The 15855-nt window shown below is 51.7% G+C and overlaps 1 protein-coding gene across 1 annotated transcript; it reads right to left on the reverse strand.

The window, feature by feature from the left end:
• Nucleotides 1-1023: 1023 nt before the first annotated feature.
• DUSP5 (dual specificity phosphatase 5) lies at nt 1024-11184 on the reverse strand. Its single transcript, XM_055721114.1, has 4 exons — nt 10603-11184; nt 6228-6370; nt 4738-4957; nt 1024-2640 (listed from the first exon to the last, which is right to left on the reverse strand). Exons 1-4 carry the CDS (start codon nt 10994-10996, stop codon nt 2240-2242), a joined length of 1158 nt encoding a protein of 385 aa, XP_055577089.1. The 5' UTR covers nt 10997-11184; the 3' UTR covers nt 1024-2239.
• Between the last annotated feature and the right edge of the window lie 4671 nt (nt 11185-15855).

Here is a 15855-nt window from a genome sequence, read left to right on the forward strand (position 1 = left end):
TCCCCCAGGAGTTTTATGCTGCTTTAACAAGCATCTTTGGCTGCTCTGTTTCTGTCAAGGCTGTAGGCCTCCATGCTCAGGATGCAACCACTCTCACTAAGCCTAGCAGCCTTTCTGCCTGGGTGCTTGTGGAAGCTGAGAGCACTTTCCAGAGTTCCCCAAGGGGAGCAGTCAGATCTTTCAGAAAATTAATTGAGCTGCTCTTACTAGATCACCTGCTTCACCTCCCTGGCTGCTGGTTCCCATGTTCAGGTTTTCCAGAGCCCAGGCAGGGCTGCTGCCAGGTCCCTGACACAGGGAAGAAATCCAAGGCTCATCTCCAATGAAAGCTTCTCACCTGTCATATTTGCTTCCCTGGGGGTAAGAAGCTACACATTGATAAGCCCCACAGGGCACAGAGACTTGGTAACCAGACATCTACCATAAATTTTGACTCGATAACTTGGAAACACAGATTATAAATGTGCTGCAGTGATGAGCCAGAAAGAGCTTAAAACTCCCAGCCAAAAAGGGGTATGAAATAGTTCAGAGGTGCTGGCACTTGAAATTATTTTTTTCATTAAAAAAAAAAATGTGGAAAAGATGAGCATTACCCACATGCCCAGGTCCCTAGCATGCCACAGGCCGCCCATGGGTGTCACACCAAGGCATGCAACATCCCATGGCATGTGCTTAGGAGGGAAGTGGGGGCCGTGCCTAGTTCAGATTTTCATCTTCAGCAACATGGCAGATCTCATGTAAAAGGTGCGTGAATCAAAACAGAAGTGCCTACAGGCTGCTGGGAAGTGACACCACCGTGACTCATATCATCCTGTTTAAAACAATCCTCCCCCTCACCTTCTGCCCTCCATAGAGATGCACCTTGGACAGTTCCAGCACAGAGCCCACTGTTACTTACCCCCCTCTTCAACCTCCTTAACACCATTTTTGGGCCATGGTGTTTTTCTCAGGTGACCTCTCCCATCACCAAGCTCTGCTGGAGCACTTTTGCAGCTCACCCCAAGTACAACAAACAACTTTCTTTTCCTGACTTTTCCTTTATTATTTTGTACACGCCATAAAAACCATTGCAGGTTTTCTTTCACATTCACGAGATCTCCTGGAAATTATTGCCATTTCCCATACATATTAAAAAAAAAAATAAAAAGGTCAACAGACAAAGAGACCTGCTCATTCTGAGCTCCCTGCAGACACAGAAGCCCATAAGAGCGAGAGAGAAACCAGTTTTCACAGACAAAGGCTGGCTAGGTGACCACACATGCTAAGCAAGCCACGTAACACTGAACAAGACCACTTGACCACACACGATACACATTGGGAACACTTGGGAAGGGGTAGTGGAAGAGTTGCCTTGGAGCTGAGCTTGTCAGGGTTGGTTTTTTTTTTTGGTGTAAAATCCAGCAGTTACAGTATTATCTGATGGGAAGTAATTCTGATGAGGGTTGTGGACACATTCAAGTATTCTAGGGCTGTTCTTCTCTAACAGATGGGAGGATAATAGCTCAGCAGGGTAGCCTGATGGCTTCCGCTAAGTCCCCTGCTTTAGCTAAAAGCACATCCAGTACAAAGGCAAATGCAGAAGCACAGGAAATGCCACACCTGAATGGATCCATGGTCTGGTTTGGTATCCAGTTACACTGTGGTCAACTCCTGACACTTGGGAGACTGGAGGAGAGGGGATTTTCACCTGGTTGTGCAACAGTGTCCTGGGAAAGGAGCTCCCTCCCTCACCCCAGCCCTTTGCTCCCTGAAACATGACACAGGAGAGGAAAGGAGAAAAGCCAGAGAGAAAGCAGAACAGATACTCACTCCCACCACCTCTGCAGTTGCAAAGGTCGTGCTTTTTGTTTTGCTTTCTTCCCTGCTGCTGCTGTTTATTGCTTGAAACTTTAAATAAGGGTCTTTTCAAAAATAAAAAGGGAAGGATATGGGAACTGAGAACATACTAAATGGATTTCTCATTGCTCCCCAGGGATCTGAAAATACAGTAGTGGGTGCACACTCTGTGGATAAAAACCTAAAAAAGCACTTTTTTTAAAAAAGGACAATAAAAGTTCAAAAAACCTGCCACATTTAGAGCACTTGTGTCTTACAGTCACAGCATATGGGATGTATGACCCATGACAACCATTCCATCCCAGACTAAGTCGAGGTTTCTCTATTGCACGTTCATGAAATGTTCTTCTTGGGGTCACAGTTCAGATCAGAGGACCACACCAGCTCCAGTCTCCCAGGGTGTTCAGCAGGACGAAGATGCTGTCATTGGGTTGAGTTTCAGCTGGTGGACAGGAGAGTGGATGGGCACAGAACTCAGCACTGAGGTAGGAAAGGCAAAGCATGAGCCTTCAAAGTTTTTGCCCAACGTCAGTTCTTCCGCAAAGAAAGACGCAGCTTCTCGTTTGCACGAGGCGACGGCGGGGCTGGGAGTGGAAGACAAGATCTCAGACTCATATTGTAGCAACTGGCCCATGAAGCCAAAGTTTGGTGAGATCAGGCTCCGGCGCTGCTTGATGTAGTCAAAGGCTTCCTCCAGGCACAGCTTCTTTGTCTTCATGAGATATGCCATGCAGATGGTGGGAGAGCGTGAAATCCCTGCTTCACAGTGCACCAGGATCTTTCCCCCCGTTCGTCTGACATAATCTAGGGGAAAAAAAGTCATTGTAGACATCAGTTGTCATTGGGGATGGAGAGCACACTGCAACATGCACCCAGCACTGGAGGTGGAGCGTGGCACACAGCCAGTCCACCAGCAAGGAGAGGTTTGCTCTTCTGTTGGCTACTAAGGGTAACAGATTAAAAAAGAAGGGGGACAAAACCCAGCCTGAGATGGAGCAGAGCTGCAGATGACAAGAGGTTTCAGAATCTGTGGATCCCAATTTGGTTCTTTCTGTATTTTTCAGGAAAGTCCTTCCCTGTCTCATTCCCATGTGTCTATTTCTCTTTGGAACAGCTGATTTTGCAGGGCATTGTGAGACAGATCAGGTATCTGGGCAATGCTTGTGTTTGCTGTACCTGCATTTCTCTGTCTGTGGCTCAAAGTTCTGACCCAAGCCTAGCCTGGCTAACCCTCCCAACGTCAGGTCTTCCAAAAGCTACAGACTGCTTTCTCATCAGCTTTGCTAGGAAAACCAGAACTTTTCTTTTCTATAAAGTCCCGACCTAACTCCCTGCTTGGCCAGTAAGCAGCAACTGGCAGCAGTACCAGGAGTTGAGCCCTTGGTGGGTACCCTTGGGTGGAGAGGCTGAGCTCACTCCCTGGGGCCTCACCACAAAGCACACAAGAACTGGTAGGCAGTTGCTAATTACAGCCTGGTCAAAGGATGCTTGGACTTAAGTCAGGATATAAAAGGCTTATGCAAAGCACCCATTTTACACAACAGGAGCCACTGTGGTTACTCACACAACACAATGATTGTTATTAGATTAAAGAGAATGTGCTTAAAATAAGTCCTTTCCACACAAAAATACAGTTCAAAAATAGATGTTCTCTGCTTTATTGACTTGAGCAATATGTTCAAGCTCCAATTTATGGGTAACTGCGCTGAGTGTAGCGCTCAGTGAAACAACACAGAGCTGAGCAAGTTATCATTTGCCTGTCTTCAATTGTCTGCCGGGGGACTGGTGCCACCATGACCAGTTAAATATAACTACTGCACAAAATAAGATGTGGATTTGAGTCATCCCCAGCATCTACACCACACACCCAATTTAAAAGAAAGTGAAAACTAAAGTCATCCTCAAAATCTGGGAAATTGTCAAATGACTCAACTACTATCTGAAGGGGTTGGGGATAGGACAGAAGAGTGCTGTGAACTACCATTTTCCCCAAAAGCTGTAAGAAGCCTCTTATGGGGTAGGGTTCAGAGAGCACCCTCAGGTGAAGTGTTTGTAATTTTGCCTGCACTGTTGAAGGACTCAAACTCAGCTGAGCAATGTCAGCTGGTCTGTAACTGGAGTTACGTTTTGTTTCTCTCACAAATGTTCCTGGAGAGTAACAGCACTGATTTCAACACCATCTCCACCCAGGCTCAAGCTATTCCACCCCACTAACCCACCCTGTGCCTCTCAGGCAGGAGCCTCTCCCTTGCGCTGCCTGGCCCAGCTGGTGTGCTGCTCACCTACCCAAGAAGGTTTGGGAGGGGATGGCCTCCTCGTTTTTTATGTATTGGGGTATTTGATTCAAGGGTGAGATAGCCAGCATGATCAAAAGGAGTTATGGAAAGAGCTCTGTGATAAGGGGAGACACTGGATTTCTAAGACCCTGACTTCAGGATATTGCCTTGCTGTCCTGAGATAAGCTGACTCTGCTTCACCTGGCTTTTACAGGGTCTGCCATGCAAGTCCAAGGAACCAATGTTGTTTTTTCCTTTACAAGAATCAATAGACTTTGGTGTTATTCAATCACGCTTCTTCACACCCTGTCATGCTGAAGTTACACCTATACTTGCTTTGAAGAGAAAATAAAGCTGACCAGCTCACTGCCCTGTCTGCCTGACAGCAGTCAAGGGGAGGATTTTCCTTCCCTAGCCTTCCAGCCTGGACAGAGGGACAGAGACCTTGCTCCTCCTACCTTCCTCACAGAAATCCCTCTGCCAGGAGAGATGCTGGGGAAGGAAGGGAGCTTAAACTTTTGCTGTGACATCTAGGAACATAAAATAATGTGTCCTTCCCACCAACATGTATTTTAAAATAAATTAAAAGACATGAAGATTTGGATGTTTGTTAATTTGGACCTACCGATGAAGTCAATGGCTTCCTGGAAGTGTGAGCTGATGTCTGCCGTGTGACTGTCCTCCACTGGGATCCACTTGTAGCAATACTGGTCTTTGAAGGACTCAGAGCTTTTCCTGGAGACATTAAGCAGGGCTGTGATGTGCAGGTTGGCAAGAAACTCGCACTTGGAAGCGTGATAGGCACTGCCAAGGTAGAGAAAAGGCAGGATTTCAACTGGACCACCCTGGAAGAGAAGGAACAGAAACATGTAACTCCTTTTCAAGGGCATTTGAGTCCTGATACTTGAGAGAGGGGCAAGGGAGCCTGTGTGGACGCCCGCTCCCTCCATCCCTGGTGTTTTTGGACCCCATTGCTGCCAGTCAGTGAACCACTGCAATGGCAAAGCCCACACAGGAAAGGTTTTCATTTTCTTGTCCACATCTGTGAGGTACAAAGTCAGATTCAGCCCACTTGCATGCAGGATATCCCTGGCTTTCTTTAAAGCGCTGCCCCCTTGGGGTGCACCTGAAGTGTTTTCATATGTGAGGCCTGCCCCCTCTGAGGCTTTTCTGAAATATGGGTGAGGTGGCGAGCTGTAGCTGAGCAGGGAGGAAGAGGATGGAGGAAGAGGCTGCTCTAGCTTAGCCCAGGGCTCAGCCCCTACACTCACATCTCCAGAGGTGAAGCAAAGCAAAAAAATTGGAACAAGGCTCCCCGTCTCCCCACACCTCCCTAGGGTGCAGCACCCTCTGCGTCATCTGCCCCAAAATGTCATCTCGGTTCCTCCTTCCTCAGCACAAACAAAGGCTGGGTGACAAGACCGCAAAAGAAAAAAAAAAGTCACCACCTGACACAAGGGTTTTGGAGACCGCAGGTAACTTTCCATGATGCGCAAGAGCTGCTACCAGCCCCCAGCTGTGAGCTGCATGCCCACGCACAGGGGACAGCCAGGACCGCCTGGCGTGGGAGGCGCTCCCAGGGGGGCAGAGGGGCATCGCTCGGGGGCTCCCCCAGCGCCAGGGAACGTGCATCCTGGCGGAAGCACCCGACCGCAGGTGACATCTCAGGGCACACGCGTTCCCTGGGCCAGGCAGGCACAAGATGACTTCCCCTGTGGAAACCCCGCTCCCCCTGCCCAAAGGTGGCTGTCGAGAGATGCCGCCTCTTCTCAAAGTGGCCCCACAGCCCCAGCCCCCTCCGCCAGTTTCCTTCCTCATGGTTCACACTGCCTGACTGTGTGATAAAGACGGGTCACAAGTACAGTTTTAGGGCCAGATAGGGTGGGTTTCCTTCTTCTGTTGCCTAATTTTGGAGCCAGGCAAGAGGTGATGCTGACCAGCAGCACACACAGGGCCCCTTGTTCGACACACAGGCTGCCAGCCAGGACTGCGACAGCTTATTGACGGTCTGTGCAGCATGAGGGCCACCAGCACCCTGCCAGCTTCTAACAAAGTCCAGTGGCAGGAGGGAGAAGACCCAAGGGGAAGGTCACCCACCACAGCTGGGACACACACCTGGTCGTAAGCGGGTTTGTGGTTGGCACACTGCTTCTCACAGTGGCCGGCGAGGTTCCTCTCTGCCTCGGTCCTCTCTGGGGAAATGAGTTTTCCATCCACGCAGCACTCAGGATATTGCGAGTTAAAGGTTTCATATCCCCCTAGGGAAGGGCAAGAAAACAAAACAAAACACCTAACATTAGTATTTGCACTTCCAAAAACTGGTTTAATTAAATGTGGTAGAGAAATGAAGCTCCAGTGCTTGCAACACAGTGGGGTAGTGCTGGTGCTGCACAGCGATGGGCCCCAGGGGGGTTAGTGCATGATAGCGCTCGCTGGGGAAATGGGTCTGTCTAAAAGGCTTTGGGCACCTGAAGAAAAACCTCCGATACCACTGACAATTATTAACTTGCCAAAAGCCAGTGGATCCAGATTAAAACTGCTAGCAAATGTAATTCTGTTGAGTCTGGCAACCATTAACCCCAGCCCAGTACAGCAGCAATTAAACTCCCTCCCCCAGGTTTTATGTAAGCACTATTTCCAGTGTTTGAGACTCAGATATCTGTACGCCAGAGTCATCTTCTCTAAATCTGTCATTACTATATAGGCTGTGACAACATAAGAAATATTTTATTTGCATTTTTGAATGGACAAACCAAGAGTGGGATGCTTGCAACTGTCATTAATCACCACAATGCACAAGACAGCGAGGTAACGAAGACAACCCCACTGAAACCATTCTATTAAATAACAGCTATAAAACTTAATGAAATCCTGTGACAGCATTTGACAACTGAATAGCCCCACATGAGCTATTCTGCATGGTTAAGTACTGCATTTGTTTCATTCAGTGCGCTGCTAATGAAAAGGAATTAATCCTATTATTACATTGTTACTCAAAGTTTGTCGTCAGCTAAATCGTTGCCTGTTTCCAGGCTGAGAATACACTGCAGAGGAGCACACAATCTCCAAAATGAACATGAATAAGTCAGGTAGCAGAAGCAGCCTGGAAATGTATGTGGTGTGCCACATGTCTGCCACCTGTGCTTTTTCAGAACAGAAAGGCACCGTGAAAGCTCTTGAACAGCTAGATTCAATAATCCTGAGCACCGCCTTCAAGTAAACAAGGCTCAGAAAGCAAACGCTCCAATGCGATTCATTCACCTGCAACTGTTTCGCCCTGATAAGCGGTGTTGGTGTGGGTGCCCTGGTGCAAGGGTTTCGAAACAAAGGAAGCGCCGAAGATCTGAGCGGCCACAGGGCCCCCGCCACCCTCGCTGCCAGGGCTGCCTGGTACAGCTACCACTGACATTTCAGCCCTGTAATGCCAGTGTCGCATTTGTTTGTGGTGTTTGAGCAGATGTATGCTCAAATTCATGACGTGCTACTGTCACCCACTCAGTCCTACCGTGGGGTCCTCATGTTGCAAGTGGCTGGCACAATCCAAAGCTCACTGAACATGATGAAAGTCTGTTTTCCATGACGGAGGGCAGGAGGGTGACTTTGCAGTCAACTGGCACAGGGTACCTGCACCTTTCCTCCTACTCCCCAGCCACATTCAGCCAGCTCACCCCAGAGCTCGCAGCACGAGGCAGTGGGATAAGCAGCCAAGTGACCATGGAGACCATAAGGGGGATTAATAAAACGGATATCCCCAACAACTGGGTTGATAAATTGATATCCCCAACAACTTGCAGTCTGAAAAGCCAACACACACAAGCAACTCTCCAGACTCCTCTGCTCTCCTCATCTCCAACTGCCCTTTGTGGTGTGGGCTTCTAAATCCTCATTTTGCGTAGCTGACTTTAGCTCCCCTTTGCCCCCCAACCACTGCCATCACATAGGAAAAAGATGTCCAGTTTATATAAATAGCCACTATCCCCATTTACGTCCTGTGTTGGTTTTACTCTTGAATGAACGCAGAAATCCACAGGAGCCAAATCAGCATGTGTGTTCAGACAGACATGCATGTCTCATGTCTCTGGGGCAGCTAACACATGCAGCTGCTGAATGGTTAATTACAAGCCTTAGGGATCAGGATATTTGCAGACCATTCTTAAAGTGAGTCACCTCCTCATCCCATCCTCCAGCAATCTCCTCTCTTCCCCCTCCCCACTCAACCTAGCTTCCCTGAGGTCATTTCTGCAAATACTGGATTGCTCATCACAGAGAGCTGTGCTGCGCTTCGGTTTCAATCAATAAATAATAGAATCCTTGTCAGCACCCAGGGAGGATTATTTTATATTTCTGCAAGCTCTCCCCCCACCACACAAGCACTCTCTCCATGCTGGGGCTGAGCTCACCCAGAATGAAACTGCACCTACACAGATGAAAGATAAGACACACGAAACCCTTGGAAGCCAGAAAACAAGGGAAGGAATGGGGCCTGGCATGCAACTTGGCTTGCGACGGCTCTGCACTAGCCACCCTACCTGGGGCCAGATCCCCAGGAGGCTTGGTGACCTGTTCATATCCTACCTCTGCAGCTTCTGAGGCGAGACCGACCACCTTAACCCTTAAGTAGCCAACACCTCCTCCCAGCTCCCCCACATCCAGGGAGAGCAGGAGTATAAGGGGGAACCTCAAGGAGCTTTTTTTCCTGGTGGTTTTACAGCCCATTATTTACAAAGTGGGTGCTACAGACCCCCAAAGAACCCTTTCTCCTGGCCAGTGCCCAGTGCTTCAGGGTGATTTATATCCCCAACGTGTCAGAGATCTTCCCCTAGACTGCAACAGCTTCCTGGGGGTCCATGGCCCCAGTGAATCAGCAGTGCTGCCCACTGAGTCACCAGCTCCTCTGGCCACACCAGATCTGAAACAGAGCTGCCGACTTCATGGGCCTGATCCTGCCACCCTGAGACCATCCAACAAAGGGGAACAGCAGCAGAAAACCGAGGAAGCTTTCCCATCCATTAAGGAGCTATCTTTTTTTAAGCCTCAAATAGTCAGGCTTTTAAGATAAGACACTTTGCAACACACAAAAGGTACAAAGCAAAGCCTACCTCAGCCCCCCACCCCAGATAAACTGCCCACAGCCACAGTCACCACTTCAAAGCTTGGGGCTGCTACATAGAGGAGGGAAGGACGATCTTGTGGCTGAACGAGCGGGCTGAGAGTCAGCAGAGCTTAATTCAGCCCCTGGTTGGCCACAGACTTCCCAGCGTGCCCTTGCAGATGTTTCTTCAACTCTGCTTTAATGAGGACCCCAAAGATTTGGTTGGCCCCCCACAATGCAGGTATCCCTGCCTCGCAGCAGCGCTAGCGCCGCTTTTGGGGCGCCTGCCCGACTCCCAGGCAGGCTGGGGGTGCCCGCACAGAGCCAGGCTGGGGGCAAACCGCCCTGGGGGTCCCCCCTCGGCACCGGGCGGTACCCGGGCGGGAGGTGCCTCTGCCCCGGCGAGGATGCCCTGCGGGCACTGCTCGTTAGCAGGCAGAAACTGGGCACATCAGGACAAAACTAGCGTGATGGAAGGCTTAATAAAAGTGAATTAACCCTGGCCGGTGAGGGCACGGGGGCAGAGTTTATTCAAGAGACACCGCCTGGTTTTCTCCTGCATTTATAGCCTGAGGCTATGGCGAGGGAGGGTGTGCAGAGACCCCTACTGCGGCGTGGCCCCGGCAGCCGGGTGTGCAGGGTTGGGGAGGGAGCCCCCGGGCCGGGCACTCCGCGGGGGCGCACGGTGGGGCTGAGAAAACAGGGAGGGCAAACGGACAAAGGCACTGCTAGGAGAAAGGAGGGGAGGACAGGGGAAGGGCGGGCTGCTCTTTTTTAAATCGTTTTATTATCCCCGGGTTACACGGAAGGAAAACAAAGAACCGTAATTAAACGGCTGTATAAAATACTCGTCCCGCGACAAGCCCCGGAGTTTCGGCTGCGGGTTTCCCCTACCGGTCCCGGTATGCCCGGCGACGGGGGGAGCCTCTCCGCCCCGGGAGGAGCGGCGGGTACCCAGCCCCGGGGTCAGGGCCGCCCCGTGTCACCACCGGGCGGAGAGCAAGAAACGGTGGCCTCGGCTCTCTCTCATCTGTCAGGCCCATTTCGTTTTCCACGCAGCCCCGGTCTCTCTGCCCCCCCTCTCCCTTTGACTATCTGCAACTTCTGCTCTTCTTCCCTAATATTCTTTGCGTTCCATCAGCCTCTTAAACGCGCGGCGGGGGTGAGCGGAAAGGCATTTCGGCTCAGCCCGCAGAGTCTATCCGGGATTTATTTCCAGTGGGTGGAAAAGAAACGAAATCCCGGCGTTACCTCCCTGCCCTCCACCAATAATCAGGTTAACTGAGGGACGCTGGTGGCGGACGGGAGCGCCGCCGGCCGCCGCCACCGGGAGGCTTTGAGGGTCGATCCGCGCCGCTTCCCCCAGCCCCGGCCCCCCTTGCCCGCCGCCCCTCTCACCTTTCAGGAAGCAGACCCTGGCCCCGGCCTCCGGCAGGCTGGAGAGCAGGGCGTTGAGGACGATCTGGGCCGTGCTGTCCTTCTTCAGCTTCTGCCAGTGCCCCGTGCCCTGGTCCAGCACCACCACGGCCGCCAGCCGGGCGGCCCCCGCCGCCCCCTCGCCGCCCAGCAGCAGCCGGGCGCGGGCTGCCGCATCGGGTACCACGAAGTGGAGCGGCACGGCCCCGCCACGGGCCCGCCGCATCACCACCGAGTTGAGGTTGACGTTGAGCGAGCCGCGGAGGCAAGAGGCCGAGTAGGACAGGTAGGGCCGGCAGTCCAGCACCAGGCAGCGGGAGGGCTCCTTCCGCAGGAGCTTCCTCAGCTGGCGGCAGTCGAGGGACGTGACTTTCATGCCGGCCGTGGGTCACGCCCAGCCGCAGCCGGGGCAGGAGCGGGAAGAGCGGCAGGAAGGCGCCCGCCGGGGATGCCGGGGGTAGCGCGGAGCCGCGGGGGCTCGGCCGGCGGCGGCGCGAGAGGGACGGAGGCACCGCGGCGAGCCCGGGCAGGGAATCCCGGCCGCCGCCACCGGGCATTTATATGAATGGGAGGCCGGGCCCTGACGACACTGCCCATATAAGGGGAGTGACGCGCCCGCCTTCCAAACATGGGCATTCCCCGCCCCGCGCCGGCCGGCGCCCCGCCCCCTGGCGGGGATCCCCTCCCTCCCCGGCAGCGGGCGGGGGCCGCGGCCGCGCAGGCAGCGTTAGTCAGGCTCGGAGGCAGAGGAAGCTGAAAAACGCCGCAAAAATTCTCCAGTCATCGGCCTGAGGCTCATCCCAGCATCACCGCGCCCCCCCCAGCCAGCGAGGAGAGCCGGGAAGCGCGCCGGGGGCGGGGGTGCAGCGCTGGGGCAGGTTTCACACGCCAGGTTGCAAAGGGGGTTTCAGTTCCCATTAATCTCCCCCTCGCTGTGTACGCCCTCACCCCCGGCAAAGCCTGAGCGCGGGCAGGGCTGCCTGCCAGGGCACTGCCACCCAGGGGACGGGGGCTGCCTGCTTCTAGATCCCCTCGGCAGGAGCCGGGTCACCTCCCCGGGCCGCAGTTTGCATCGGCCGAGTGACAGGCGTGGACTGCCTGGGGAACATCCCCGAGGATGTGGGTACCTGGCCCCCAGCCTCGCAGCAAAGGAGCAAACGATCAGTAACTTGGGACAAAACAAGAGGTGCTATTTCTGCAGAACTAATGAATGCTCTGGAGAGGAGGGTGTCAGGGATGGGAGCATCCCTGCAACAGAAAAATTGCTGCCATGGCTCTTTTGGGGGGTCGTCTTGTGTCCCTTTCCTTGCAGAAGACTTCTAAGCTGTAAGACTGTGCCTCAAGGTCCTGCGAGAGTTACACTACAAAGCTCAGTCTGTGCCAGTGTCCAGAACTCACGACGACAACAAGACGCACAGGAATTAGGAAATTTGGCACTTGCCCTTTCCTTGTAGATAAGTTTTGCAAAGTGACCAAAATGAGAACTGGAAATTCCTGGAAGAAGTTAGGCAAAAGGATGAGCTTCAGCCAAGCTCATTACAGTTCGGACAGATTACAGTGGAGCTGTCTAAGAGCAGGGTGTCATTTATTCTGATGGTGCCCTGAAAGTATGTTCACCTCAATAGCAGGCAGGAAGTGCCATCCCTGCCACGGATTGCCTGCAGCTGAAACAGAAGCATGAACGAGACACTGCGAAGAAAATGTTCAAGCTGATTGAAAGAATGGCAGCTACTGGTTTTGAAGCACCTCTTCCTCCTCTTCCTCTTTGAACCCCTCTGCAGCCCCTGGCTGGCTCCTTCCAACCTGGCTCCCCTCCTCTGAGTCAGTCAGGGTACGAGACGGAACAAAAATAGGAGTAGCTTGTGGGTAGGGGCAGATGTTCGCTGAGTGTCTTAGCGTGGGTGTTTGTCTTCAGCTGGCCACCGCCGTCATGGCAGCCCAGCTCCTTCCCTGCTTCTGCACCGCCCTGGGAGGCAGCTGGGCATTGCCAGAGCTGCATGGCTGGGTTAGACGTCCCCATGTGCCAGCACAGTCCCTGCCAGAACTGGATCTCCACCACGAGCATTGCCACAGCTGTACCGAAAACCTTCACATCATCCCATGCGCGGGCCAAGTCTTCCCCTTTATTTTTCACTAGGTGGGGAATCTAGCACAGGCAGGGGCACAGTGACTTGTTCCCGCTCACACAGGAAACCTCCGCACCGCCTGGACACAACCTGCCTTTCCTGCCTCCCAGCCCCCAGCTTCAGGAGCCGCTTCTTCCTCCCTGAGAAGTAGCCTGGCTCCCTCGGGGCTTGGCCCCCAGTAACAGCCCAGCTGGAGAACTGGTCCCAGTGCGGCACAGAGAGGGGAAGAGGGACTGTAGGCAGATGCTAGCATGCTCCCCTCCTGGGAGGAAGGAGGGGGCCAGTGCAGCCGCAGGAGAGCATCATTTCCTCTCAGGAAACCCAAGTGAAATGTGAAGGGGTGGGAAAGAGCTTTTTGTCCCCCCAACTCCTGGCTGAAGTGCTAGGCTGGAGGAGAGGGCAAATCATACCAGCCCAGAAAATAAACTCCCAGGGGAATACCTGCAGTTTGGCCTGTACTGGCAGTGGGGTGCATATATCACTGACCTGACCGGCAGCTGACCTTCCTTCTTTTACACACCTAATGCTGAGCATCCAAACAACTGCCTTTCAGTAGATTACAGCTCTGCTTTTGTTTCTTAATGGAGTGAGTCATGACCACCTTTTTATTAGAAGAAAATAACAAGGCTAACAGCAGCTGTACTAATGCTTCCTCTGCTGCAGGGTGCTGGATGCAGAGTGTCCCTGACTTCTCTGCCCACCAGCGAAATGACTTGGTTGTACTTTGAAACAGATGAGCAATCAGGGCTGATGCTGTCAGGGCTGTGGGATGGACACGGATGCTTTTCCTTGCTGGAGCAGCTCCTTCGTTTGTCAGGTGCTCCCAGCCAGAAGGGAGAAAGGGGCTCGATTCCTGTAAGTGGAGGTGGTTGAGCAACTTAAACCTTCTGCTTTAGGTAGGAAACTCCCCTCCTCCCTGCAGCACTTTACATCATTCCCTCTTAGGTTCTGCTGCATCTTTCTGCTCCTCCTCCCGCTTCCCCTTGATAATCTCCCAGGCTTGTTTGTCCTTTGTCTCAGGCTTTTATCAGGGCTTTCAGATCAGCTGTTCCTTTCCTTTTCTTCCAGGCTGTATTTCCCCTAACCTAACTCATTCTTCCCTTCTCCCCTCCCCACCTCCTCCGGGCGCTTTGTTTCTGCCTGTTCTTGGTGCTGTAAAGGGAAACTTTCTCGCTGCAGCTGGGGACACTGATGTACACCCCCTCACCCCCATGTAAAAGCTCCCAGGGTACAGCATCCATGGGACAGTATCCAGCAGGCATTGCTCAAGAGCAAAATGAATGGCATTTTTGTTAGGATTTACTTCCACATTTACTTCAGCCTAAATATAGCTGTATTTTTCATGGGGTGAACGTATGCCTGTTGGAGACAATAAAACCCAAAAGAAGCTTTAACAAGGGGCTTGGGTGAATAAATGAATGTAATTTCTTGGGAGGCAAAAGCAACAAGATGAGCCAGGTTTGTAGGGCTCGAGTTGCCTGAGCTGAGATGAGGAATGCCCTGTGCTGGGTCCTACAAATGGGCTTGTCGCCCCGAAGAGTTAACCCCAAACCTCAGCTGGACAAAGGTAAGAGAAAACCAGCTCTCTCACTGCTTGAAAGGAGACTGAGGGGAAGGCAGATCAAGGGTCACTCAGGAGATATGTCAGGGAGATGGTACAGAGTAACCTAAATGCTGTAGAGTCCTAGGGCTGGGGCTTAGGCTGCATCATATCCCTGCCAGGGCACAGTCCTGAACCCACATCCTCTGGTTGGTTGTGAAACGCAAGAAATTCCTCAGACGAACAAAGCATAGCACAAGACAGCAGAGAAGATGGGTTGACATTTCTTTAATGTTATTAAGATTTCCATAACATCAGCTCCTAATTCTGGAGTGGCTGATGTCAAAACACTTACAGCACAAGCAGTGAGATAAGTTTGTGCTGGTAAATGGGGAGCTGGAAGACAGGTTAATTTATGCCCAGGGCTAAAGGGCAGCTGAGCAGTGGCAAAGGATATTGTCATGCTGAGACCCCATCGGTGTCATGACTTGGTCACTCTGGAGACAAAGTCTAACAAAACAGATTGGAACATTAGCCTTGTTGCAAATTTCTCTCTTTCATCAGAGCAACCCGTTGCTAAAAGCTGATTCTAGAGGGTGAAAAGCACTATCAGACAGATTCTGCAGCATGACCCCCCTTTCCCCTTGCAGCCCCATAGGTATGATCTGATGTTACGCTGGAATCTTTTTTTCTTCCCCCAGAAAGCTAAAAGAAAGGTAGTAACTGCTTGGGTATTTTGATTAAAGAAGAGTTCATACAGGTTTTGCTTTAAATCGATATTCAGTAACAAATCCATAATCATAAGTGACTATTCCCAAAGAATTAGAAAAAAATGCATGCCACAACCTATACAACTGGGAAGAACCAACTGAATTTTGGTTTATTGTGGCCCCAGTGTCTCTCAGACCTGGTTTATATTCCCAGGTCTGCTGTCGTAAAATAGATTTAAGCTAAACGGTGCGTTGGCTTGAATGGGAGTTGCCTGCGCTCAGCACTTCTGAAAATCAGGCTGAAAGGGAATCTCAGATTTACGTCTGATTTTTACCTGACTCATGCCTACGTGACTCCAGCAACTGCTGCAAGCTGCTGTCAGCTGCTGTCAGGAGCAAAAGAGGAATAAACCAAACCTCCTGTCTCCTTTTAGAAGTCACTGTTCTTTCTGTTCCATTAGCTGATGACTTACTCCTGTGTACAGATGGACAAGCAATTTTTAAAACAGGGATTCCAGCTATCTGCACAATCAAGTTTCAGTTTCTCTGCTTGTCTGACATGGCCCAGAGCATCATGAGCCATATTGACGGAGCACTTGCCAGACCCAGTTATGAATGTAAAGAACCCATGTTCCCATTTGCAGCCACATACTATCCCTGGGGTAGCTGCAGTAATTGCTTACATGGGAAAATGATTTGTGTAGTTAGCTGCCTTTAATGTGAGACAAAGCCCTTTTGTTCCTTTATCAACTTGCCAGTTCTCATTTGTTCTTTCCTCTTCCTGCTGCCATTTCCCCGCACGCATTTCTTGCCTTACTCATCCCATCTCTTCCCTTTTCCCGGATGTATTTCCCAGGAA

This window comes from Falco cherrug, chromosome 9, assembly GCF_023634085.1.
Source record: "Falco cherrug isolate bFalChe1 chromosome 9, bFalChe1.pri, whole genome shotgun sequence".
NCBI classification, from domain to species: domain Eukaryota; kingdom Metazoa; phylum Chordata; class Aves; order Falconiformes; family Falconidae; genus Falco; species Falco cherrug.